Source organism: Pseudophryne corroboree, chromosome 4 (genome assembly GCF_028390025.1).
Source record: "Pseudophryne corroboree isolate aPseCor3 chromosome 4, aPseCor3.hap2, whole genome shotgun sequence".
Taxonomy (NCBI): domain Eukaryota; kingdom Metazoa; phylum Chordata; class Amphibia; order Anura; family Myobatrachidae; genus Pseudophryne; species Pseudophryne corroboree.
The window spans coordinates 113,427,647-113,454,723 of NC_086447.1; the positions used below are offsets into that span (position 1 = coordinate 113,427,647).

At 44.5% G+C, this 27,077-nt stretch overlaps 1 protein-coding gene and 1 pseudogene across 10 annotated transcripts in view; both read left to right on the top strand.

Moving 5' to 3' along the window:
• CYRIA (CYFIP related Rac1 interactor A) overlaps positions 1-5,661 on the top strand; it is a 192,758-nt gene extending 187,097 nt beyond the window's left edge. For all 10 annotated transcript variants that reach the window (XM_063915373.1, XM_063915374.1, XM_063915368.1 and 7 more), the window contains one exon: positions 4,718-5,661. In XM_063915373.1, coding sequence (XP_063771443.1) covers positions 4,718-4,781 — 64 coding nt within the window. In that variant the 3' untranslated portion in view covers positions 4,782-5,661. The remainder of the gene's footprint in view (positions 1-4,717) is intronic.
• An 18,397-nt stretch (positions 5,662-24,058) lies between these two features.
• Positions 24,059-24,177, top strand: LOC134913117 (5S ribosomal RNA; annotated as a pseudogene).
• Positions 24,178-27,077: the final 2,900 nt, after the last annotated feature.

Here is a 27,077-nt window from a genome sequence, read left to right on the forward strand (position 1 = left end):
AAGCGGACTTCCTAAGTCGCCACGACCTCTACCTGGGGGAGTGGGGATTACATCCTCAGGTGTTTCAACAGATTGTCGACAGGTGGAGTTACCTGCAGATCGACATGATGGCGTCTCGCCTCATTAAGAAGCTTCGCTGCTACTGCTTGCGAACCAGAGACCCTCAGGCGAGTTAAGTGAATGCGCTGACGTCGCTTTGGCCCTACCGGCTGGTCTACCTATTTCCTCCGATTCCGTTGATTCCAAGGGTCAGATATCTCAGAGAGTACAAGCAATCCTGATTGCACCAGATTGGCCCCGAAGGGCATGATGCACAACTCTTCTGGACTTGTCCATAGAAGATCCTTGGCCTCTGCCGCTAAGAAAGGATCTTCTTCAGCAAGGGCCGTCCGTCTACCCGGACTTACGGCGGCTTCGTTTGACGCCATGGAAATTGAGCGGAACATCCTAGCTCACAAAGGGCTTTCCAAAAGTGTCATTGCCACTATGGTGCAAGCCAAAAAACCTGTGGCGTCAAAACACTATCATATCTGGAGGAAATATGTCTCTTGGTGCGAAGAACGCACGTATCCACCTGCAGAGTTTTACTTGGGACGTTTCCTACAGGCTGGTGTGGATGAGGGCTTACGTCTGGGCTCCATTAAGGTCCAGATTTCAGCTCTCTCAATTTTCTTTCAGAAGAAATAGGCTGTGTTGCCAGAAGTTCAGACCTTCTTACAAGGGGTACTCCACATATAACCTCCCTTTGTGCCACCTACGGCACCCTGGGCTTTGGATGTTGTGTTGAAATTTCTACAGTCCTCCTGGTTTGAGTCTCTGATGACGGTAGAAGACAAGTACCTCACATGGAAGACAGTGATGTTATTGGCCCTGGCTTCTGCTAGACGCGTCACAGAATTGGGGGCCTTATCGTGTAAAAGTGCCTACTTGGTCTTTTACAATGACAGAGCGGAGCTCCGGACTAGACAGCAGTTACTGCTGAAGGTTGTCTCTGCATTCCACCTAAATCAACCTATTTTGGTTCCGTCCTGTTCTGACGCTTCGGCTTCTCCGGAGTCTTTGAATGTTGTGCGTAATTTGAAGATCTATGTACTATCCAACAGGCCTACTGTATGTGTCGGCAGCCTTACCTGTTCCTCAGTCTCTAAAGGCCCACTCTACAAGGTCAGTGGGCTCTTCCTGGGCGGCTGCCCGTGGAGTCTCGGCCTTAAAACTATGCCGAGCGGCTACCTGGTCGGGGAAGCACACTTTTGTGAAATTCTACAAATTTGATACCTTGGCCAAAGAGGATACCCAGTTTGGGCAGGCGGTACTACAGCAGTCTCCGCACGTTCCCACCTGTTCTGGAAGGGTGGTCTTCTGTTTGCCGGCGGTCGGGCTCCCGGCGCTCAGTATACCGGCGCCGGGAGCCCGACAGCCGGCATACCGACACTTATTTTCCCTCGTGGGGGTCCACGACCCCCATAGAGGGAGAATAAAATAGTGTAGCGCGCCACCGTGCCCGTAGCGTGGCGAGCGCAGCGAGCCCGCAAGGGGCTCATTTGCGCTCGCCAAGCTGTCGGTAAGCCGGCGGTCGGGCTCCCGGCGCCGGGATGCTGGTCGCCGGGAGCCCGACCGCCGGCCAGCCGTAGTGAACCCGTTCTGGAAGCCTTGGGACATCCCCATCGTACTAAATTTGTCCCCAATATCCCTTATGGATGCTAGAGATAATAGGATTTTAAATACCTACCGGTAAATCCTTTTCTCGTAGTCCATAAGGGATATTGGGCGCCCGCCTCTGTGCGGTGACTTTCTGCAGGTTATCTGTTGTGTTACGGTTCAGCTGTTGCTGTTTTCTGTTGCCATCCGTTGCGGGACAGGTTATGTTATGGTGTGCTGGTGTGTAAATCTCACCACACTTGTTATGTTCCTTCTCTCAAGTATGTCCTTTCTCCTTCGGGCACTGTTTTACCTATAACTGCCTGTGGGAGAAGAGGGGAGGAGCCAGCACACCCAGTTGAAGAAATTTAAAGTGCACTGGCTCTTTTGGACCAGTCTATACCCCATCGTACTAAATCTGTCCCTAATATCCCTTATGGACTGCGAGAAAAGGATTTACCGGTAGGTATTTAAAATCCTATTTAATACCAGTTATTTATATAGCGCACACATATTCCGCAGCGCTTTACAGAGAATATTTGGCCATTCGCATCATTCCCTGCCCCAGTGGAGCTTACGATCTATATTCCCTACCACATGTACACACAGACACATTCACAGTGGGGTTAATTTTTGTTGGACGCCAATTAACCTACCAGTATATTTTTGGATTGTGGGAGGACACTGGTGTACCCAAAAGGAAACCCAAGCAAGTACGGGGAGAATATACAAACTTCACACAGTTAGGGCCATGGTGGGAATCGAGCCCATTACCTCAGTGCTGTGAGGCAGTAGTGCTAACCATTACACCATCCGTACATGTGTATAAGTACCTCTCTGTAGTGTGTATGTTCACTCATACATGGGTCTGACCCACCCCCCACATAAACCATAAGGCTACTTACTGGCATGACATTTGTACTGGAGATGTTTGGCGCTCACTGCAGGATTGCCTAACGCGTTTAATGGCAGTAAGCAAAATAAATAAAACAATGCATTTTACACATACAGGGAGGGAATTCAATTGATTGAAATGTTGGTTGGGTGTCCTGTCTGTTTTTTTCCTGTCTATTAGATAGGAAAAAACAGACGCCCAACTGACTTTTCCAAAAATTGAATATCCCCCAATGACACTATTAAAATGACTAGTGAATAAGGTGGCAATAGACACAACAGCTTCTAGTTTTTCAGTACGTAAGTAAAGAAAAACACCACTGGCTTCAGATCTTATGCTCCCTTACCTGTCTGATACAGGACCAGATGCTGGATTCCCAGCCCCATATGATAGGCAGGCAGAGTCAGGGATCACAAACACTAAAGTGCACTTCACAATACAGGACAAACAACCAGCTGCCCTTCCTCAACAAATATGTCTTATTCAGTTAATTATTCAGAACAGAAATGCTGGAAGACCATGAACAAAATAATTTGACTGTATTTAAAACTTCCCGAATGCCTGAAAGACGACCAACATAATACAGAAATCTGCTGCTCAGAATGTCAGGCAATTATATGGGATCCGGTCTGAAGATCGACAGTGTCTAGGTCGACAAGGATTAGGTCGACCACTATGGGTTGACAGTCACTAGGTCGACATGGATAGAAGGTCGACAGGGTTTCTAGGTCGACATGTGCTAGGTCGACAGGTCTAAAGGTCGACATGAGTTTTTCACATTTTTTTTTGTGGATTTTTTCATACTTAACGATCCACGTGGACTACGGTTGGAACGGTAAAGTGTGCCGAGCGAAGCGGTAGGGAGCGAAGGCACCATGCCCGAAGCATGGCGAGCGAACGCGGTGCACTAACTTGGGATCCCGGTCACCCTACGAAGAAAACGACACCAAAAATAAAATAAAAAAATCCTCATGTCGACCTTTAGACCTGTCGACCTAGCACGTGTCGACCTTCCATCCATGTCGACCTTCCACCCATGTCGACCTAGTGACTGTCGACCTATAGTGGTCGACCTAAACATTGTCGACCTAGACACTGTCTATTTGATGAACCACACCCAATTATATATCTCTAGCCCAGACTAGAACCACAGTGTAGGTCTGAGCCGCGTGTAAGTATCCTCTCTTACTGCAGGGTAGTCGTTCTGGAACAACATCTTTAGGACAGTATCCAGTTAGCTGCGGTAATTTACCGAAGCTATTGGTCCCCCCGGATTCCCCCCGCGCACACACATACACAACACAGTTTTTTGTGGGTGCAGCATGATCGCAGCTTATTGGATTATAGTCTTTAAGGTTTGAGTCTTGTTTAAAGATGTAATGCATCAGATTCCCACCACCTCTAAGGAGTACCCTTCAGCCAAGTGTATAGAATCACCGGTAGCATGCTCTCCTTACCTCCAGTATTCCATTCTCTCTGCTTCTTATCCCATTGGCTGTTTGGCTTCTGTGCTTTTGCTAATTAGAACTGAATCCTCAGCAGCCAGCAATGGACGACCAGTAGTTTTGGACCAATGAGAGTAGGGAGACATTAAATGCATTTGTTTAAATCAGTGGTTCACAAATTCAGTCCTCAAGATCTCAACAAGCTGCAGTTGTCCAAGTAACCTAGCTGGTGCGCTGTGTGTCACAAACGGTCACATTTTAAAGATCCACAGGTGACCTGGAGAACGTGAACCTGTGTGGGTGTCCTTGAGGACCGAGTTTGGGAACCACTGGTTTAAATAAATCTATAGCCGCCGGTGAAAGCTGTAATTAATAGCCACCATTAGGTACTCCGCTATGATGTACCTTGTATACAAAAGGTGAGAACGTCTTTGCAAAGAAGCTGCCTTTGTAGAGTCTTCTAAGAAATGATTATAGGGCTTAGGGGGACATTTACTAAGCAGTAATAAGAGCGGAGAAGTGAGCCAGTGGAGAAGTTGCCCCATCAACCAATCAGCAGCTCTGTATCATTTTATAGTATGTAAATCATAGGTTACTTCAGTGCTGATTGGTTGCCATGGGCAACTTCTCCACTGGCTCACTTCTGCACACTTATCACTGCTTAGTAAATGTCACCCTTAAAGCTGGAAAGGTCTGAGCTGAAAAACTGATGGCTTCTCCTTGTATTTTAAAATTGCAGGTTTACTACAAAGCACCTGAATGATGAATCTACTTCGAAACAGATTCGAGCTATGCTTCAGTAAAGTCCTGCTCCTGAAGAGGATTCTTTTACTGACCTCAGAAGATGTATATGTTTACATAATTTAATACAGATTGATGTTAATACTTATGTGTATTTACATAGCCATTACCTTCTTGTCACTGAAACTTAGACTTGTATACTTGTCTTTAACCCTTCGGGTACCGGGGTGCTTGACTTTCTTAGGCTACAAGGTCGCTTCAGTCCCCCGAAGGATAATTTAATCTTAGCACAACCTCAGATTGACACTTATTCTTTTGACTTGCAAATTGAACAAATGTTTTTGGTTTTTTTCTTTTTACCAAAGTGCTTAAACCAGACTTTCAAATTGTGTGAGTTGATTGGTTGTGTCTGCTATCGTGTTTTACTCGTCAGTTTGTCCGATATTAGGCACTGTTATTTTTATTATTATATTTGTTACATCTACAATTTCAGGTCAGAGGCATTAAGTCTTTTTGTTTGCTGAGGCCAGTTACACTTGGATCAGCTATTAGGAACTCTAATCTACGTGCACTGGAGACATTCGATGTCTGTGTTCACCTCCCATTATAGAAATATTGGCTTTTTTTTAGGTTCTATTTATATGCTAGTTTTTTTTTATTTTTAGGTATTCTAAATTTAGTTATTCTAATTTTTTTGTTTTTTTGTTATTCTTTAATGGCCAGTTTCAGTGTAAAGGTTGACTGACTTTTGTGGATCAGTGCTGCTAACAGATGTCTGCTTGTATGAGATATTATTGTACTCCGTTCAGAGCATGAATTAATATAAGTATAAAGAGAGAATCACAGATCTTATATATACTCTATATATAAAGTCCCATTACAATTTTACAATACCTTATCGCTACTCCGTTGCAGTACCAAATAAACTGAATTGTAATAGTCGTCCCTGATTTTCTTTTTCTTTTTTAAATTTGTTAAAGGATTGTTGCTGTTGAAAAGTAGATTTAATACTTTAGTGTTTCATCATTGCCATACGGCCAGTCTTAATAGGTCTATTCTACCTGGAATAAGAATCACTGATTGTCTATGGGTTTGTGTACTATGTGAAATTTAAACCACTGAGGGATCGATTCTAAGTGATGTGAGGTCTTAACAGGCAGTAATTGTAAATACTTTAGGGCTGGATTTTGCCCATGTCACATGTATATCGTCAGCGGAAGCAGTGAATACTGTCTTGTGTATGCTATATTCCATGGAATGACTCTCAGTGTTGTATACTTGGTGCTGATGTCCTTATACTACAGGGTGGCACAGGCTAAACTGGCATTCTCAATATTTAACAATATAATTTTTTTCTAAATGCAGATGATCTTATGAACGTGGTAGTTTAGTTTGCTACGGGCTGTTCAAAATGATGTTTTACATTTTTTTTTCTCTTTATTGTGATGTTTCTAAACCAGGCAAATAAGTCTTAAAACTTGTAACATTTCTCCTCATACTGTAGCAATCTGGCAACTTACTGTTTAACCACTACTAAAATGCACCATGTACACTGTATAAACTTTATCTTACAAATTTAGCTGATGCGACCAAAAAAAAAGTTTGCTTTTTTTATTTTATTTTATTCCGTTTGATCATCAAATATGATAGCATTCAGTAATTAGAGGATACAGTTAAACTTGTTCTACAGCATGTGACTGCATAGTGTGTAGATGTTTTTTTTTGTTTGTTTTTTAACAGTTTTTATTTACAAAAATTTAATTGAAACTTATGAATTCCATTTGTTTAACATTAAAAAAATAAAAATAAATCCACAACATAATGTCTGCCCTATGCTCTTACCCTTCAATCATTGAAGCAAAAAAGCACACAGACTTAATGTCTGCTACTTTGTTGTAATAAAGATTATTCAGGCGAATATTTATAAATGTATTTCAAGCCCAAGCACAATGAAACCACCTAATTTGAGACAATCCTTTAAATATTCCAATTTGTCACATACTGTACTGTGTTGTGGATATAGATTTACTATACTATAAATCCTGCATACATTCCCAGTTTTTAGACCCTTAACTGGGAATTTCCAGTTTTTAGACAGCGGGAATTTACATTTTAATTTTTATAAAACAATAAAAAACATTTTTTTTAACCTCTTACAAAGGGGGGGACACACTTAAAATTGAAATGAAGTTTTGGGTAGCCTTTACGGTCCTAATGTAATATCTGGCAGTTGCTTTCCTGGAGTGCACCTTCTTTTCGATATGCCTCGTACCCAAGTTCCTTTAATGGTGCATGTTGCTCTATACAACTGTTTCACAGGCTGAAGTGCCTTTATCCATGCACTGGGATATTCTCAAAGAGGACCCTTGACCAAACAGGGCAGTGTTGTTCTTTAGCAGTGCAACACTGTTCTAGAGAAGACTTCAAGGACTCTAGAACATCAGGAGAATTGTGCACTCCGGTAAGTAAAAAAACATCAGATATCAGGTTGAGGCAGTGGATTCCACCCAAAAGTATTGAATTGTAGCATTGGTCAAGTTCTTCCTTTACTGGAAAAATAAAGGACATTTTCAGAATTTGGTTTCCTGGTGCTGAAAAGCAGTGTAGAATGAAAGGTTATTTTAAAACTATTACAGGAGCAAATCCATCCTAAAAGCGCGTCTTTTAACTTTATCTTAGTCCAGCAGTGTTTTTGGGTGCTAGTTCTTGACAGCGGGTGCAAAGATGAAGTATCAGTTATGCACATCATCCATACAGTATCCATATCTGCTTTTTAGCATTAGCTATACCTGAATATAATTTTTTTTTTTTTTATTGTTTCAAACATGTTCTAGTATACGGTAATTGTTGCTACTTTTAGGGCATTTTGCTCCAGGAGCGTTTAACAGATGTAGAGATGGGTTTTTTTGTTTTTGCTTTTTTGTTTTTGTTTTTTTTCCTTTTGGTCTATGAAAACCTAAAAACACCGAAGTGACTGCTGCTTTGAATATAACTAACAAACACTATTAATACATATGGGAAAGAAAGAAGAGAAAGCATATAAAAGAATCAAGATCGTATTGTCAGTATTAAAGAATATTACTGGATTATTTCCAAATTTTATAGAGTAATAAAATAGCTTAAACGCAAAAAATGTTATTTAAAGCCTTGATAGTGAGAGGGGTATTGCAATGATTTTTATTTTTTTTTGTATAAAACTTTGTGTGAAATAGAAATAAAAATGGTACACCATTTATTACGTTTGTGTTTGTTTGTTTGTTTGTTTGTTTGTGTGTTTTGTTTGTTTTTTTTTTTTTTTTTTGTATTTTCATTGGTGGAAGTGGGATTTCTGTTACTAACCACATCCAGAAGTAAAATATCTACAGTGAAAATAGTAACTCAAGCTCATAGCCCATACGGAGGGGTAACATAGAGTCTGTAGAGTGGCTTTTGCAACAGAGTAGTAGGTGTATTCAGTTGGTGTCGGTTCCTCTCCGACGGAGAGGATCCGACACTGCACTATTCAATTTCCAGGCGTTGGACAGGTTTAGCCCGTTTTCGGCAATGCCGATCCAACTTTTTTTAAAGCCTGATCGGCTTTGTCGAAAATGGGCCAAAAACCTGTGGAAAATGCCCACAAATTTGTCAAAATACGTGGATTCATAGCTAATGCGCCAAGCCACGTGTTTTCCGACTTGTCAGAAAAACGGCACTTGACTTGAATAGGTCGAATCCGGATTCGTCCTAAAAAAGTCAGAAACTGACGTTTTTCCGACAAGTCGGGAAATCAGACACCAATTGCATACACCTATAGGAGCGTAGTGGGCCTAATTCAGATGCGGTCACAAAGCGGCATATGGGTCGATGTTTTCCTACTGTGCATGCATATGAGCCGCAGTGCATACGTGCAGCGAATGAATTGCTGTAGCAGTCCCAACAAGGAATTAGTCACAGAGGGAGTGGCAGGTAGTCAGTACTTGGGGGAAGTAACGGGGAGTGGTCGTCCAAATGCTGGGTTGTTATGGCCATGTTTTGGTCATGCATAAATTAGCAATTACAATCGTACTTGCTACTGGAGAGCCTTCTGCATCCTGGGAGAGCAGCTCGGCCTGCGCGTCTTCAGAGGCACTCAGACTCTGCGACCATTGTAATGATGTACCAGCGATTATACGCTGTTGGATGGAAATGATCCAACAGCAGTGGGTATCCCTACAGTTAGTTTCCGGCCATATTAGCATATAACCGCAATTGCGTGCGACAAAAGATAGCAGCAGCACCAAGAACAACCACATCTGAACCACATGCTCTGTTCATGCAGCTCAGATCTGGTACAAATCTGTTTTCATGGCTCTTATGCAACTGGGCAGGACTGAGCACCTCTTCATTGCCTTAAGTTGAATTTAATGAAAATTGCTCTCTACATGTTGGATAAAACAAGAACACATCTTTCAATTCACCAAGCAAAGGACTTTGTTATGGAAGTAGTTAGATGTAAAAAAAAAAATAAAGATTATTTTGTGTTTTATATAGGAATTCCCAAATGTGTTTAATCAGTAAAAGAACACAAATAACTTGTGTTACTTCATATAGGAACTACAGGTGAAACTCAGAAAATAAGAATATAGTGCAAAAGTTAATTTATTTCAGTAATTCAACTTAAAAGGTGAAACTAATATATTATATAGACTCATTACATGCAAAGTGAGCTATGTCTAGCCTTTGTTATAATTTTGATGATTATGGTTTACAGAATAAGAAAATCCCAAATCTCAGAAAAATAGAATATTGCATAAAATCAATAAAAAAGGATTTTAAATACAGAAATATTGTCCCTCTGAAAAGTGTAATCATGCACTTAGTACTTGGTTTGGGCCTCTTTTGCATGAATAACTGCCTCAATGCGGTGTGGCATGGATTCTATCAGCCTGGGGCACTGCTGAGGTGTTATGGAAGACCAGGATGCTTCAATAGCGGCCTTCAGCTCTTCTGCATTGTTCGGTCTCATGTCTCTCATCTTTCTCTTGGCAATGCCCCATAGATTCTCTGCATATATGTGCATATATTTTAAAGTGATTGGGGAGTGCAGGATGCTACAAACTGATTTTGTGCAGTCTCTGCGCAGCCCAGGACTTACTCAGCTGCTGCGATCACATCAGCCTGTCCGGGACCGGAATTGACGTCAGGAACCCTCCCTGTTAACGCATGGACACGCCAACGTTTCTCCAGACGCTCCCTGAATATGGTCAGTTAACACCCACAAACACCCTCTTCCTGTCAATCTCCTTGCGATCGCCTGTGCCACAGGTTCTATTCCCACTCCACGAGTGTCATGGACACCCACGAGTGGCAATAGCCCTGGTGTGCCGGGTTTCCGGTTGGAATCATTGCCGGCTGTAGGGATTCTGGCGTCGGTATCCTGACTGCCGGGATGCCGACAGCCTGCAAATTAAACGCATCCCGGTAGTATAAGCTGTAATCAAGAGGCGGATTGTGTGGAATTGAGCAGAAGATTGAGGGTGGAGAGTTTGGCAAGGCAGGGTAGAAAGAAGCCCTGCTCTCCTTTATATGACAATTTGCACTAAGAAGATGGCACAAATAGCATGCTCGCAAATGTAGTTCATGTATATTAAATTAATTATCTCTGTTGTACACAAGTTGGGATATTTTAACGCCTTCCTCTTTCTTTAAACTTAATGCCCTGAAATCACAGATCACACATTGACGTTTCCAGCGAGTCTGATTTTAAAAGATTTATGAAATCCATTGTAAACATTAGAGGGTTAACTGAACTTCCATTTTTGAAGAGTAACCTTATTTTGGTGTTGGGAACTCTAGTGGAGAAATGTTTTAAGGGGCATATACAATTACCTGTGAGATTTTTGCGGAAAAATTAAACTCTGGTGTTTTTCATTAATGCAGAAATGCTCGCTCTCAATTTCAATGCTGCCCAAAGAAAAATATCAAAAATATGAACATACCTTACACAAGACACTGCAAGAACTTTAGTCCATGCTCTCATTATCTCCCGCATTGATTATTGCAGATGTCTCCTTACTGGTCTTACCAATAACAGGCTCTTACCACTACAATCCATTCTGAATGCAACTGAAGGGATCATCTTGCTCGGTAACCGTTTCTCATCTGCTGATCTGCTCTTACTCCCTCCATTGTCTGCCTGTTTTGTACCATATTAAATATAAAATACATTTGCTTACACACAAAGCTATTAACCAAACTACACCTATGTACATCTCTTCTTTTATCTCAAAATATCACCCAATTTGTTTTCTCCACTTTGCACAAGATCTGCGTCTCTCATTCACACTTATTTACAGTACTTGCTCCCATGCACGATTGCAGACATTCCTCGGGCTCCTACGCATAATTAGACTCTCCTCTAGTATCCAACCCTTCAAGCGTTCACTGAAAACTACCCTCTTCAGGCAAAGCTGTCAAATTCCAGAACCGCTCACGTAACCTACATCCCCTCAATAGTCCACACATCACATATTTTGTATTTATTCACTTCACATCCTCCTTACCCCTGGCCAACATTGCTGTGTGACTATGGGGGTCATTTCGAGTTGATCGCATGCTGCACCTTTTTGCAGCGCTTGCGATCAGATAGACGCCGCCTAGGGGGGAGTGTATTTTATCTAAGCGAGTGTGCGATCGCATGCACAGGGGAGCGGGGCAAAAAAGTTTTGTGTAGTTTCTGAGTAGCTCTGTACTTACTCAGCTTCTGCGATCACTTCAGCCTGTCACGTCCCGGAATTTATGTCAAGACACCTGCCCTGCAAACGCCTTGACATGCCTGCGTTTCCTCACCACTCCCAGAAAACGGTCAGTTGCCACCCAGATCCGCTTTCCTGCTGTCAATCTTCTTGCGCTTGCCACTGCGGTAGCTTCCTTCGCTGTTCTTGTCACTGCCTGGCGAAGGCCGTCAATGCGCCTGCGCATTGCCGCCCGCGCGCATGCGCAATTGTGAACTGTTCGTACGGCTGCAAAAAACTTCAGCGTGCGAACGGCTCAGAATGACCCCCTATATCATACAGCCCTTTGCAATCTGGCTGAACCATTTTGTATTGATAGCACCTGTCCTTGTGTATCAGTGCCTATTCTCCCTATAGATTGTATGCTTGTGAGCAGAGCCTTCCTTCCTCTATGTCTGACTGTTATTACCAAGTTTGTTCTGTTTCCAATTGTAAAGCGCAATATTAATATGCTGCACTATATAATAGACGGTTAATAAATATCCAATTGAAAAAATTGGTTGCAGTAATTTTTCCCGTAATAATCAACGTAAAAAATACCCCCCCCCAAAAAATATGCAAATCAGCCTGTACCCCAAAATATTTTTTTTAATTAAATAACAGTAATAGTTATAATTACTATCCCAAAGAAAAAATATTTTTGAGCTTTAAAAATTTTTAAAATGGCTAAGTTGTACATTTTAAAAAAAGAAAATGTAAAAAAATGGTAAGTTTGATTTTTTCATTTACATACAAATAAAATTAAAAATATGATTTTGGGGTAATTTGAGGCCACTTAAAAAAAATTCAAAATTTAAATAAATACTTAGATTAAATTTGGGGTGCATGAAAAACAAATTGAGTTGAATTTAGGGTAATTTGAGGCCAATTTTTTTTTTACCCTAACAAAGCTAATTAAATAATCATAATTGTCTAATTAGTCAGTGGTGGGGGGTGGTCCAAACTTTGTATCTGTTAATTCCTACCGTGGCTGAATTTCTCACAGCCAACTGAATAGGAAAAGCCTATCCATTGGTGGGGGGGGGAATGTAAATTTGGCTTGCAATTAAATACTTAATTTGAAATACTGATTTGATTGCAACAGTGTTGCATTACCCCCCACCCCACCCCCATCACCACTTCCTTATCTCTTGTTTTAGAACCTTGCTGTACAGCACCAGCCCCCTTCTGCCTTTCCAGCTTGGATTCTGAAGTTTTCAGCCCCCTTCTGTCTCTCCAGCCTTTCACACTATCGTTTCCAGACCCATCCTATCTCTTCAGCCCTGCGCTCTGTAATTTGCAGCCCCCTTCTGTCTCACTCTTTTCAGCCCAAACAGCCCCCAGATCCACATGTTATGATACTCACCTTCTTCTGTTTTGACTGCTCCTCTCGCAGCATAATGTCTTGCACACCAGTTAGCAAATAAAACAAACTTTATTGCATGCGGGTGGTCCAGGGCCCTGTCTCACTTTACCCATGGTAGTAGTGGGTCGGCCATAGGAGTGGGTCTGCCCCCCCACCATTCTCTGTAAGAGTGTCTGGGCCTAGGTTCTACCCCCATCCCCCCAGTGGTGGTCCTGAATTCAATCACATCAGCTCAAGGTAGGCTAGAAACAAACCATTGCATGCAAGAATCTTTCTAGACAAAATTAAGACATTCTGAACCGAATATTATGACTCTATGCTAAGATTCCCCCCGGGTCTAACGCCTATCCAAAGGTTGTTCTTTTTATCCCTAGAGTATCAAAATAATCATTATAACATGTGTTTCTTTCAAATAAATTTGCAGAGCTTCTTTCTGGTCATTTTATGTGATTCCCAAGCACTACAGAGTGGATCGCTCTGAATGTAGCCTTTAGCAAAGTAGATCTGCTGGACTCATGGTGTATTCCATCAAATGAAACGGCTGCAAAATTTCCACAAATCTTTTCCAATAATATAATTCCTCTCTTCTTGCTACACTGAGAACTTCTACAGTTCCCCGCTCCTCTCTGCAGCTGCTAGTTTGGGGGGGGGGGGGGGGGCCGCAACGGGTTGCCTGATCAACAGCGATGAGCTGCACGGCAGGCACTGGGGGAGGGAGCAAGGATGCACAGGGGCCGATGGGTGCGTTTCTGACCGGTCGCATCGTTTGTTATTAGTAATTAATAATATAATACATGCTTTCATCTGTGAAGAGCACAGGGCGCCAGTGGTGAATTTGCCAATCTTGGTGTTCTCTGGCAAATGCCAAACGTCCTGCACGGTGTTGGGCTGTAATCACAACCCCGACCTGTGGACGTCGGGCCCTCATACCACCCTCCTAGAGTCTGTTTCTGATCGTTTGAGTAGACACATGCACATTTGTGGCTTGCTGGAGGTCATTTTGCATGTCTCTGGCAGTGCTCCTCCTGTTCCTCCTTGCACAAAGGCGGCGGTAGCTGTCCTGCTGCTGGGTTGTTGCTCTCCTACGGCCTCCTCCACGTCTCCTGATGTACTGGCCTGTCTCCTGGTAGCGCCTCCATGCTCTGGACACTACGCTGACAGACACAGCAAACCTTCTTGCCACAGCTCGCATTGATGTGCCATCCTGGATGAGCTGCACTACCTGAGCCACTTGTGTGGGTTGTAGACTCCGTCTCATGCTACCACTAGAGTGAAAGCACCGCCAGCTATCAAAAGTGACCAAAACATCAGCCAGAAAGCATAGGAGCTGAGAAGTGGTCTGTAGTCACCACCTGCAGAACAACTCCTTTATTGGGGGTGTCTTGCTAATTGCCTATAATTCCCACCTGTTGTCTATTCCATTTGCACAACAGCATGTGAAATTGATGTCAATCAGTGTTGCTTCCTAAGTGGACAGTTTGATTTCACAGAAGTGCGATTGACTTGGAGTTACATTGTGTTGTTAAGTGTTCCCTTTATTTTTTTGAGCAGTGTACATCCAGCTTCTTCAGAAGTGTGGATTGGTCTGTCCTGGGAGCTGTTTATATATCCCCTTAATGGTTTAATTAGTCCCACATCTTTAATAGCTCTTAACATAATTATCCATCCAACACCGTAAAGTATAAGATCATTTGAAATGAGGCAATACTATTTATATGTAGAACCTTAAGACAAGCTTCTGATATTGATTTGATTACTTTTTAGTAGAAATAAACTATTTAATAATAGCAATTAGTGTTTGTCTATACTGAGGTCCGGTCACATGAAATGAAGTCACGTGATCGCAATCACCTATGTAGTGACACAGTGGAGGGCCACCTTTAATGCCAGTGCTTATTACAAAGAACTTGGAGGCAGGGGGGAGTTGGGTGAATTTATCTTGTTAATTGTAAAGTACTTGATTTAGTTTAGAATTAGCAGGGCCTACAGTCATACATGCGCAGGGGACCAAACTAGGCAGCAGTCTGACGCCTTTACACCAGGTCTGGCCAACCTGTGGCTCTCACATCCCAGCATACCCTAATAGCAAAACGGTGGCAGGACATGCTGGGGATGCGATCAAGATCCCGGCGGACAGAATCCCGACACCGGAATACCAACTGGCACAATCCTGACATATTCTCCCTCTGTGGGTGTCCACGACACCCATAGAGTGGGTTCTTATTGGAGCCTGTTTCCTGGTGAGAGCTTTTTAGTAAATTTACATGAAAATATTAATTTCTGACTGAAATTTACCTCATCATTATTGATCTTGTAAATATGTTCAAAAGATAACTAGATCACCACTGACAGCCTACGTTTTCCCATTTTCCGCGGTGTTTGGCAGCAAGGTATATATACTGTACAGGTGCAGGATGTGCGGTGTATGCCCCCTAGACCCACACCCCAGTTATGGGCACACCATGGTAGTAAATATACGCATCTTTGTGTATCTCGGGGCAGACGGATCTTTACTTCTCTCAGTCCATGCAATGAACATATCACAGTGGCTACATTGCAAACACACGTTAGAGAACCATCTTGTGGAGTGACATGGGCATGTAATCAGAGTTGCGTCCCAGCATGTGATGGCTGTAGGTGTGAGTAGTACTATTAGAAGCATGAAGACAGCAATATATTTGCATTCCAAATACGGGTGCAAACGGAGCTGTGTGAGACTTGGGGGAATATTCATTATGAAAAAAAAATCTTAACCCTTAATATACCAAGCTTACCTCATCAACATACTTTACCAAGCTGGGGCCTTCAGAGGACCTCACGTTTTTTTGTCTAAATTCTCAACTGTTTGATGCGGTAAATTACTAAAATTATGTTTTTGGGGTTTCTGAAGGGATACGTTCTAGTAAGGGTACGACAGTTAGCATAAAATATTTTGTTTATTTATTTCAAGAGTTAGCCAATAAAAGCCGTATATTCTTCATTACAGTGTGTACATTTTTACATCCGAGTGGATACTGTATATTCTTGTAAAAAGGTTATGTCATTTGACTATGGTAACAATACATCACTATTCATGTGTTGCCATCGCTACAGTCCTTAGCACATGTCACAGCGGTGGTTGTTTTCCTGTGTTTCTCTGACGTCCTAAGTGGATGCTGGGGACTCCGTCAGGACCATGGGGAATAGCGGCTCCGCAGGAGACAGGGCACAAAACTAAAGCTTTAGGATCAGGTGGTGTGTACTGGCTCCTCCCCCTATGACCCTCCTCCAAGCCTCAGTTAGGTTTTTGTGCCCGTCCGAGCAGGGTGCAATCTAGGTGGCTCTCTTAAGGAGCTGCTTAGAAAAAGTTTTTAGGTTTATTATTTTCAGTGAGTCCTGCTGGCAACAGGCTCACTGCATCGAGGGACTTAGGGGAGAGAAGTTCAACTCACCTGCGTGCAGGATGGATTGGCTTCTTGGGCTACTGGACACCATTAGCTCCAGAGGGAGTCGGAACACAGGTCTCACCCTGGGGTTCGTCCCGGAGCCGCGCCGCCGACCCCCCTTGCAGATGCTGAAGATTGAAGGTCCAGAAACCGGCGGCAGAAGGCTCTTCAGTCTTCTTGAAGGTAGCGCACAGCACTGCAGCTGTGCGCCATTGTTTGTCACACACTTCTCACCAACGGTCACGGAGGGTGCAGGGCGCTGCTGGGGGCGCCCTGGGCAGCAATGTAAATACCTTTTATGGCTAAAAAATACATCACATATAGCCCTTGAGGCTATATGGATGTATTTAACCCCTGCCAGATATTACAAACTACGGGAGAAAAGCCCGCCGGAATAGGGGGCGGGGCTTATTCTCCTCAGCACACAGCGCCATTTTCCTGCTCAGCTCCGCTGTGAGGAAGACTCCCAGGACTCTCCCCTGCACTGCACTACAGAAACAGGGTAAAACAGAGAGGGGGGGCACTTTTTATGGCGATATTTTATATATTTAAGCTGCTATAAGGATACAACACTTATATAAGGTTGTTCCCATATATATTATAGCGCTTGGGTGTGTGCTGGCAAACTCTCCCTCTGTCTCCCCAAAGGGCTAGTGGGGTCCTGTCTTCGATAAGAGCATTCCCTGTGTGTCTGCTGTGTGTCGGTATGTGTGTGTCGACATGTATGAGGACGATGTTGGTGTGGAGGCAGAGCAATTGCCGGTAATGGTGATGTCACCCCCCAGGGAGTCGACACCGGAATGGATGGCTTTGTTTATGGAATTACGTGATAATGTCAGCACATTACAAAAATCAGTTGACGACATGAGACGGCCGGAAAACCAGTTGGTACCTGCCCAGGCGTCTCAGACACCGTCAGGGGCTGTAAAACGCCCTCTACCTCAGTCGGTCGACACAGACCCAGACACGGACACTGAATCTAGTGTCGACGGTGAAGAAACAATCGTATTTTCAAGTAGAGCCACACGTTATATGATCACGGCAATGAAGGAGGCTTTGCATATCTCTGATACTGCAAGTACCACAAAAAGGGGTATTATGTGGGGGGTGAAAAAACTACCTGTAGTTTTTCCTGAATCAGAGGAATTGAACGATGTATGTGATGAAGCGTGGGTTAACCCAGATAGAAAAGTGCTAATTTCAAAAAAGTTATTGGCATTATACCCTTTCCCGCCAGAGGTTAGGGCGCGCTGGGAAACACCCCCTAGGGTGGATAAGGCGCTCACACGCTTATCAAAACAAGTGGCGTTACCGTCTCCTGATACGGCCGCCCTCAAGGATCCAGCTGATAGGAGGCTGGAAACTACCCTAAAGAGTATATACACACATACTGGTGTTATACTGCGACCAGCCATCGCCTCAGCCTGGATGTGCAGTGCTGGGGTGGTCTGGTCGGATTCCCTGACTGAAAATATTGATACCCTGGATAGGGACAGTATTTTATTGACTATAGAGCAATTAAAGGATGCTTTTCTTTATATGCGAGATGCTCAGAGGGATATTTGCACTCTGGCATCGAGAGTAAGTGCGATGTCCATATCTGCCAGAAGAAGTTTATGGACGCGACAGTGGTCAGGTGATGCGGATTCCAAACGACATATGGAAGTATTGCCGTATAAAGGGGAAGAATTATTTGGCGTAGGTCTATCGGATCTGGTGGCCACGGCAACTGCCGGAAAATCCACCTTTTTACCTCAGACCCCCTCCCAACAGAAAAAGACACCGTCTTTTCAGCCGCAGTCCTTTCGGTCTTATAAGAACAAGAGGGCAAAAGGACAGTCATATCTGCCCCGGGGCAGAGGAAGGGGTAAGAGAGGGCAGCAAGCAGCCCCTGCCCAGGAACAGAAGCCCTCTCAGGGTTCTGCAAAGCCCTCAGCATGACGCTGGGGCTGTACAAGCGGACTCAGGAGCGGTGGGGGGTCGACTCAGGAATTTCAGCGCACAGTGGGCTTGCTCACAGGTGGACCCTTGGATCCTGCAGGTAGTATCTCAGGGTTACAGGTTGGAATTCGAGAAGTCTCCCCCTCGCCGGTTCCTAAAGTCTGCTTTGCCAACGTCTCCCTCAGACAGGGCGACGGTATTGGAAGCCATTCACAAGCTGTTTTCTCAGCAGGTGATAGTCAAGGTACCCCTCCTACAACAGGGAAAGGGGTATTACTCCACGCTATTTGTGGTACCGAAGCCGGACGGCTCGGTAAGACCTATTCTAAATCTGAAATCTTTGAACCTGTACATACAAAAATTCAAGTTCAAGATGGAATCACTCAGAGCAGTGATAGCGAATCTGGAAGAAGGGGACTTTATGGTGTCCCTGGACATAAAGGATGCTTACCTGCATGTCCCAATTTGCCCTTCACATCAAGGGTACCTCAGGTTCGTAGTGCAAAACTGTCATTATCAGTTTCAGACGCTGCCGTTTGGATTGTCCACGGCGCCTCGGGTCTTTACCAAGGTAATGGCCGAAATGATGATTCTTCTGCGAAGAAGAGGCGTATTAATTAACCCTTACTTGGACGATCTCCTGAAAAGGGCAAGGTCCAGAGAACAGCTGGAGGACGGAGTAGCACTAACCCAAGTAGTGCTGCAACAACACGGGTGGATTCTGAATTTTCCAAAATCTCAGTTGACCCCGACAACACGTCTGCTGTTCCTGGGAATGATTCTGGACACGGTTCAGAAAAAGGTGTTTCTTCCGGAGGAGAAAGCCAAGGAGTTATCCGAACTTGTCAGGAACCTCCTAAAACCAGGAAAAGTGTCTGTGCATCAATGCACAAGAGTCCTGGGAAAGATGGTGGCTTCTTACGAAGCAATTCCATTCGGCAGATTCCACGCACGAACTTTTCAGTGGGATCTGCTGGACAAATGGTCCGGATCGCATCTGCAGATGCATCAGCGGATAACCTTATCGCCACGGACAAGGGTGTCTCTTCTGTGGTGGTTGCAGAGTGCTCATCTGTTAGAGGGCCGCAGATTCGGCATACAGGACTGGGTCCTGGTGACCACGGATGCCAGTCTGAGAGGCTGGGGAGCGGTCACACAGGGAAGAAACTTCCAGGGAGTATGGTCAAGCCTGGAGATGTCTCTTCATATAAATATACTGGAGCTAAGAGCAATTTACAATGCTCTAAGCCTGGCAAAACCCCTGCTTCAGGGTCAGCCGGTGTTGATCCAGTCGGACAACATCACGGCAGTCGCCCACGTAAACAGACAGGGCGGCACAAGAAGCAGGAGAGCAATGGCAGAAGCTGCAAGGATTCTTCGCTGGGCGGAAGATCATGTGATAGCACTGTCAGCAGTGTTCATTCCGGGAGTAGACAACTGGGAAGCAGACTTCCTCAGCAGACACGATCTACACCCGGGAGAGTGGGGACTTCATCCAGAAGTCTTACACATGATTGTGAACCGTTGGGAAAAACCAAAGGTGGATATGATGGCGTCTCGCCTCAACAAAAAACTGGACAGGTATTGCGCCAGGTCAAGAGACCCTCAGGCAATAGCTGTGGACGCTCTGGTAACACCGTGGGTGTACCAGTCAGTGTATGTGTTTCCTCCTCTGCCTCTCATACCCAAAGTACTGAGAATTATACGGCAAAGGGGAGTAAGAACGATACTCGTGGCTCCGGATTGGCCAAGAAGAACTTGGTACCCGGAACTTCAGGAGATGCTCACGGAAAATCCGTGGCGTCTACCTCTAAGACGGGACCTGATTCAGCAGGGACCGTGTTTATTCCAAGACTTACCGCGGCTGCGTTTGACGGCATGGCGGTTGAACGCCGAATTCTAAAGGAAAAAGGCATTCCAGAAGAGGTCATTCCTACACTGGTTAAAGCCAGGAAGGAGGTGACTGCACAACATTATCACCGCATTTGGAGAAAATATGTTGCGTGGTGTGAGGCCAGGAAGGCCCCCACGGAGGAATTTCAACTGGGTCGATTCCTACATTTCCTGCAAACAGGATTGTCTATGGGCCTCAAATTGGGGTCCATTAAGGTTCAAATTTCGGCCCTGTCGATTTTCTTCCAGAAAGAATTGGCTTCAGTTCCTGAAGTCCAGACTTTTGTAAAAGGAGTACTACATATACAGCCCCCGGTTGTGCCCCCAGTGGCTCCGTGGGACCTGAATGTAGTTTTGGATTTTCTCAAATCCCATTGGTTTGAGCCACTCAAATCGGTGGATTTGAAATATCTTACTTGGAAAGTAACCATGCTACTGGCCCTGGCTTCAGCCAGGAGAGTATCAGAATTGGCGGCTTTATCGTATAAGAGCCCATATCTGATTTTCCATTCGGACAGGGCAGAACTGCGGACGCGTCCTCAGTTTCTGCCTAAGGTGGTGTCAGCGTTTCACCTGAACCAGCCTATTGTGGTGCCTGCGGCTACTAGCGATTTGGAAGATTCCAAGTTGCTGGACGTTGTCAGGGCATTGAAAATATACATTTCAAGGACGGCTGGAGTCAGAAAATCTGACTCGCTGTTTATACTGTATGCACCCAACAAGCTGGGTGCTCCTGCTTCTAAGCAGACGATTGCTCGTTGGATTTGTAGCACAATTCAACTTGCACATTCTGTGGCAGGCCTGCCACAGCCTAAATCTGTCAAGGCCCATTCCACAAGGAAGGTGGGCTCATCCTGGGCGGCTGCCCGAGGGGTCTCGGCATTACTACTCTGCCGAGCAGCTACGTGGTCGGGGGAGAACACGTTTGTAAAATTCTACAAATTTGATACCCTGGCTAAAGAGGACCTGGAGTTCTCTCATTCGGTGCTGCAGAGTCATCCGCACTCTCCCGCCCGTTTGGGAGCTTTGGTATAATCCCCATGGTCCTGACGGAGTCCCCAGCATCCACTTAGGATGTCAGAGAAAATAAGATTTTACTTACCGATAAATCTATTTCTCGTAGTCCGTAGTGGATGCTGGGCGCCCATCCCAAGTGCGGATTGTCTGCAATACTTGTACATAGTTATTGTTACAAAAAAATCGGGTTGTTATTTGTTGTGAGCCGTCTGTTCAGAGGCTCCTACGTTTGTCATACTGTTAACTGGGTTTAGATCACAAGTTATACGGTGTGATTGGTGTGGCTGGTATGAGTCTTACCCGGGATTCAATATCCTTCCTTATTGTGTACGCTCGTCCGGTCACAGTATCCTAACTGAGGCTTGGAGGAGGGTCATAGGGGGAGGAGCCAGTACACACCACCTGATCCTAAAGCTTTAGTTTTGTGCCCTGTCTCCTGCGGAGCCGCTATTCCCCATGGTCCTGACGGAGTCCCCAGCATCCACTACGGACTACGAGAAATAGATTTATCGGTAAGTAAAATCTTATTTTCTCACATATAAAACATTCTGCATTTGTAACGTAGTATAGTGTTTTTTATTATTTACGTTTTTTTTAAAGAACATTTTATAAGCCTAATTACACAGTATTTATCTTAATCCAATGCGGGACACAAAGAAAAATCAGGAGTAAAATAGTTTTTATAGATACGGCAGGATCACAAAAAAATAGCATTCTGGGGTCCTCAGAAGACCCCCCTTGGTATACTAAGGGTTAAAGGAGAAACGTTAGGTTCTCCGGCAGGGTCCACAGGTTATCCACAGGATAACAATGGGATATGATGCAGTGACAGCGGATTGGCACCAAACGATCACAAGCTTTCAGGCCTCCCAGGATGTAATGGGCCCGTCCATATATCACCGCCCACTGGCTCAGGCAAATCAGTTTTTTGTTTGGTGCGGCAGGAGCCGAACCATCGTCAGAGGGCTGCTGTTCTATGGCAGCCCTAAGCTTTCATGTTTTATTTTTATAGTCTTACTATGTTTTTGGGCGATCTTTCTTAACAGCGTCCTATACGCATATTGGAAAGAGTCGATCCAACAACTCTCCACCAGGTCGCAACAACACTTACCCACGGTACAGTGCTTTCTCGGCGGGCGTCTGGGCAGGATATACTAGCAGGTCCAGCAGACGTTACCAGGCTGTGGCCGGAGAACGGGGAGAAGGTAAGGCATCGGTTCCCCGTAGTCGGGGAATACGGACACAGCCTCTCTGTATTGGAAGGAGACTACCAAACAGAAACTGTAGCTGATGCGCCACCACCACGGGTGCTCCAGCGCTAGGCCTTAGGGATCATAAGGCACCAGGAATAGTATGAGGCTGTGATCCCTAGGGTTGATGTCAGCGATAGGGAGTTAGAACATCTCCTGGTCGCCCCTCTTCCAGTTCATGACTAGTTTCCACGAGTCTCCCGCCATGAACTGTTGCCTCACTTCCGTCTCAGACGCTACCACGAGGGGTCTCGGTCGCAGCATAGGCCACCGTGGCCGTGTTCACTAAGCGCTACCGCGAGGATACCCAGTCGCAATACAGGCGTCTGTATGGTCGGTGCGTCTGTATGCACAGTGCGTCTGTGTTCTCTAAAAGTTCCCAGAGCGGCGGTGTACACTAGTAGCGTCTGGATCCACTCAGCGTTCGCTAACGTATTGATCGATCTTGGAAGTGAGGTGAGTCTCCCTGTATCCCACTCTACTGAGTACAGGTTACACAGCACTAAATTTCTGTCTACTTTTGTCAGTATGAATAGTTAAAATTTAAGTGCTTATTACATATGAGTCTGTATACATTACTGTGGTTTTCTTCGCTTTGCGTCTGAATACGTTAAGATCTGTATAAAACAGGATTCAGTAATATGTACTCTTACATACTTTAAAATGTGTTTGTAGTTGATTATGTGCTCATGACTAATATATAACATGTGACTGACTGCTAGTGTGATTGCTGACTTTATATATGTTTGTCAGTTGGACTTCTGATCCTCAATGCGGGTGCATGGGTAAGAGTTAGATTGATATCACTTTAGAACGATAAAGTGGTTACAGTCACAAATTGTGCAGTACATTGTGTAAGTGCTGATTATTTATCATGTCTAAGAGCGGCAAAGGTGACGAGAGTACACTTACAGGAATACCAACACTCATCATGTTGTCTTGCAAAAACTGTTATCTTCTCTGATCTGGTACAGGATGGTTTATGTGTAAAATGGTTTGCTGTTCAGCATAATACAAGGCAGATCCCTGATCTACGTCAAGTACAGATAGATCCCCCTTGGGTGATGTTTGCACAGACCATGTCCAGTATAGCTGAAAGGTTAATTCCTACAGCGTCAATACCAGGAATAGGGTTCACTATTAACCCATACATGCAGCTCTCTATCTACGGTAACCCCAACAGCTTTTCCAATAAAACAAGCTGATAAACTGAGTGTAAATAAATCATCAACTGCACAGGCTACACATGATGATTCATCAGACGATGTAAGCTCTACATACTCTACTTTGACATACAAAGAACAGGTAGAGGGTATCAGCTCAGTGAATATAGCTGAATTAATGAGAGCAGTAAAGGCCTTTCTGTCCTCAGAGGATCAGCAGAGCCTATGTTAAAAATAAGGTACCTATGTTTAAACGTCCCAAAAAATAGGGCCTCCTCATGGGGGACCCCAGCAGCTAATGGAAATCATGGAAAAGGTTTGGGCTATACCCAATAAGGAATATAGGTTCCCAGTAAATGGGATTCCAAATATCCTTTTCCAGCTGGGGACTGTTTAAAAATAGGAAGTGCCTCCTAAAGTAGATACGCATATCATTGATAGTGCGAAAATCTATATGGCCTTTGCCGTCCACATCAGAAGAGGGATGGTTTTCTGAAAACCATATTGTCTCTGTCTGGGGCAGTTATAAGGCCAGCCATGACTTCACCTTGCAATCTACAGCCACACCACACTGGATAGGCACAATCTCACTAGATCTTGGAAGCTAAGCAGTGTTGGGCCTGGTTAGTTCTTGGATGGGAGACCACCTTGGAATACCAGGTGCTGTAGGTACCCTGGGCTTAGGTACTGGAAGACAGGATTTCAGCGCCTGCAAGGGAGCAAGAATCCCATATAGCTCATATGGACACTAATGTTCTAGGGCATCAGCATTAACAATAGCTGCTCGCAGAGCAGTTTTGCTTGCTTACATACATGGAAAGCTGATTCAGAATCAAAGAAGGTTCTGGAAACTTTGCCTTCGGCTGAAGGTTTCTGTTTGGGAAGGAGTTAACAGATATTCTGGAGTCAGAAACAGACTCCAAGAAGGTCACGTTTCCTTCCACATATAACCCCAAACCTAGGGGTCCGGTTTCGGCCTTGTCGGTCATAAAGGAACGTAGCAGCCCCAATACAATAAGTTTGGTAAGGCTAAGAAGCAAAGGCAACCAGGGGGCCAGCTTCCAAACCAGAGGATAAGCCATCAGCATGATGGTGCGGGCATTTTTCTGGGGATCCCAAAAGGATAAGGGGCCGACTTCTTCTGTTTGCACAGATCTGGTAGCAGTCTACAAACAGATGCCTGGGTGCAAGAAGCGGTATCTCTAGGTTATGTTTTCCCTTCTAGAAACATCCTCCTCGAAGATTCTTCTGTTCCAGTCCATCTCGGGTAGAGGCGAAGGACAGGGGTTTGCAAGAAGCAGTTCAGAAATTGCTTTTGTCATGAATAGTCATTCCAGTAACCCCTGCACAATAGGGACAGGGGTTGCCATACCTCGACCACCTTTTTTATCCTGGCACAATCATAGGAAAAGCTTCTGTGCCATCTCCAACAGATAATGACTTGTCTGCAGAGGCACGGGTGGTTCATAAATTGGGCAAAGTCATCTCTGGTTCCGTCACAACGGATGACTCACTGTGGGGCTGTACTGAATTCAAGTCTGCAGAAAATTGATTACCTTGGAACAAGATATCCAAGTTACAGTCAAGTACTCAGGAGTTGTAACACAGTCAAAAAATATCAATCCACGCAGCTATGCGACTGATGGTGTCAACAATCAATATTGTGGAATATGAACAATTCCACTCAAGACCTCGGCAGGGTCTGATTCTGGCCAGATGGAATGGAATACATCAGACAATAAAGAAACAGACTATGGTACTTTCACACAAGGTAAGAAAGTCATCAGCCTGGTGGCTACAGACATCCCATCTAGATATAGGGAGAAACTTTTGGATATCAGATGGGGGATCCTGACAACAGATGCCAGTCTTCAGGGCTGGGGAGCAGTGTCTGGAAGATTATGGTTCCAGGGACAATGGACCACAGAAGAAATTCGCCTGCCAATAAATCTGTTAGAACTTCGGGCCATATACATGGCAATGATCCAGGAAAAGGACACTCTTCAAGGAAGACCAGTCCAGATCCGCTCGGACAATTTAACGGCAGGGGCGTACCTCAACCATCAGGGAGGAACGCACAGCCAAACAACAATGAAGGAGGTAAGTCACATACTAAAGTGGGCAGAACTCCATCTTCCAGCATTGTCCGCAGTATTCGTCCTGGGAGTCCTAAACTGGGAAGCGGACTTTCTCAGTCAACACGCCATTCAAGCAAGCGAATGGGCTCCACACCCGGAAGTCTTTTCAGACTCTGGTAGACAAGTGGGGTTAGATAGATCTCATGGCGTCCCGTCTGAACAATAAAGTGTCCGCATACGGGGCAAGAATAAAGGATCCCGGAGCGATCTTTGTGGACGCCTTGTCAGTGAAATCGGCATTTTCATCTGGCATATCTATTTCCTCCGATCATTCTGCTACCAGGGTGGTGAGGAAAATAATAGAAGCAAAGGGTGCCATGATTCTAATAGCTCCGGCTTGGCCCAGAAGGCATTGGTACACAGATCTGCAGAGAATGTCGATGGATGCTCCACTTCTGCTCACTCAACGTCCAGATCTACCAATGCAGGGTCCTTCTTATCACAGGCATCTGGATCGACTATCGTTGACGGCGTGGCTTTTGAAATCTCTATCCTGAAGTCAAGAGGATTCTTGCTACAGGTAATTCAAACAATGCTCAGAGCGAGGAAACCCTCCTCAGCTCGCATTTATCACCGAATATGGTAGGTCTATATTCATGGTGCAGTGAAAGAAATATGGACCCAAAATCTTTCCAAGTTTCCAGGGTCTTAGATTTCCTTCAGGCGGGAATGGATAAGGGTTTGAAGGTGGCTTCCTTGAGAGCACAAGTAACAGAAGAAATCGGTTCTAAAAGAAAATTGCCAATTTACAGGATGTGCGTACTTTTTCCAGGGAATGCTGCACATTCAACCACCTTTTGTTCCTCCTACAGTGCCTTGGGACTTAAGTCTAGTCCTCAAAGCCCTTCAAGTTGCTCCGTTTGAACCACATAATAAAGTGGATCTTAAATGGTTGACAGCTAAAATTCTCTTTCTACTGCCTATGGCATCAGCTAGAAGAGTGTCAGATTTAAGAGTGCTGTCATGTTCTCTCTTTCTGATTTTTTTTATCCAGATAAAGCAGTTCTCAGAACTAGGTCTGGGTATCTTCCTAAGGTGGTGTCTAAATTCCACCTTAATGAAGAAATTGTAGTCCAGGTTTTTTCAGGTATCGGGACTTTCTGCAGGAGATTCGTCACGGGACATAGTCTAAGCATTAACGATCTACGTGGATTGCACCAGTGCCATCAGAAAGACAGATTCTCTCTTCATTTTCTATGGAATCCACAAGAGAGGATGGCCTGCTAATAAATAGACGTTGGCTAGAGGGCTTCGAATGACGATTTCGGTAGCATATTCTCAAGCGGATCTCCCTGTTACGGCTAATGTCTTTGTTCACTCTACTCGTAAGATAGGTCTTCATAGGCAGCACAACATGGTGCTTCAGCAGAACAGATAGGTAAGGCAGCCACATAGTCTTCCATTAACACATTCATTAGACATTATGCTTGGATA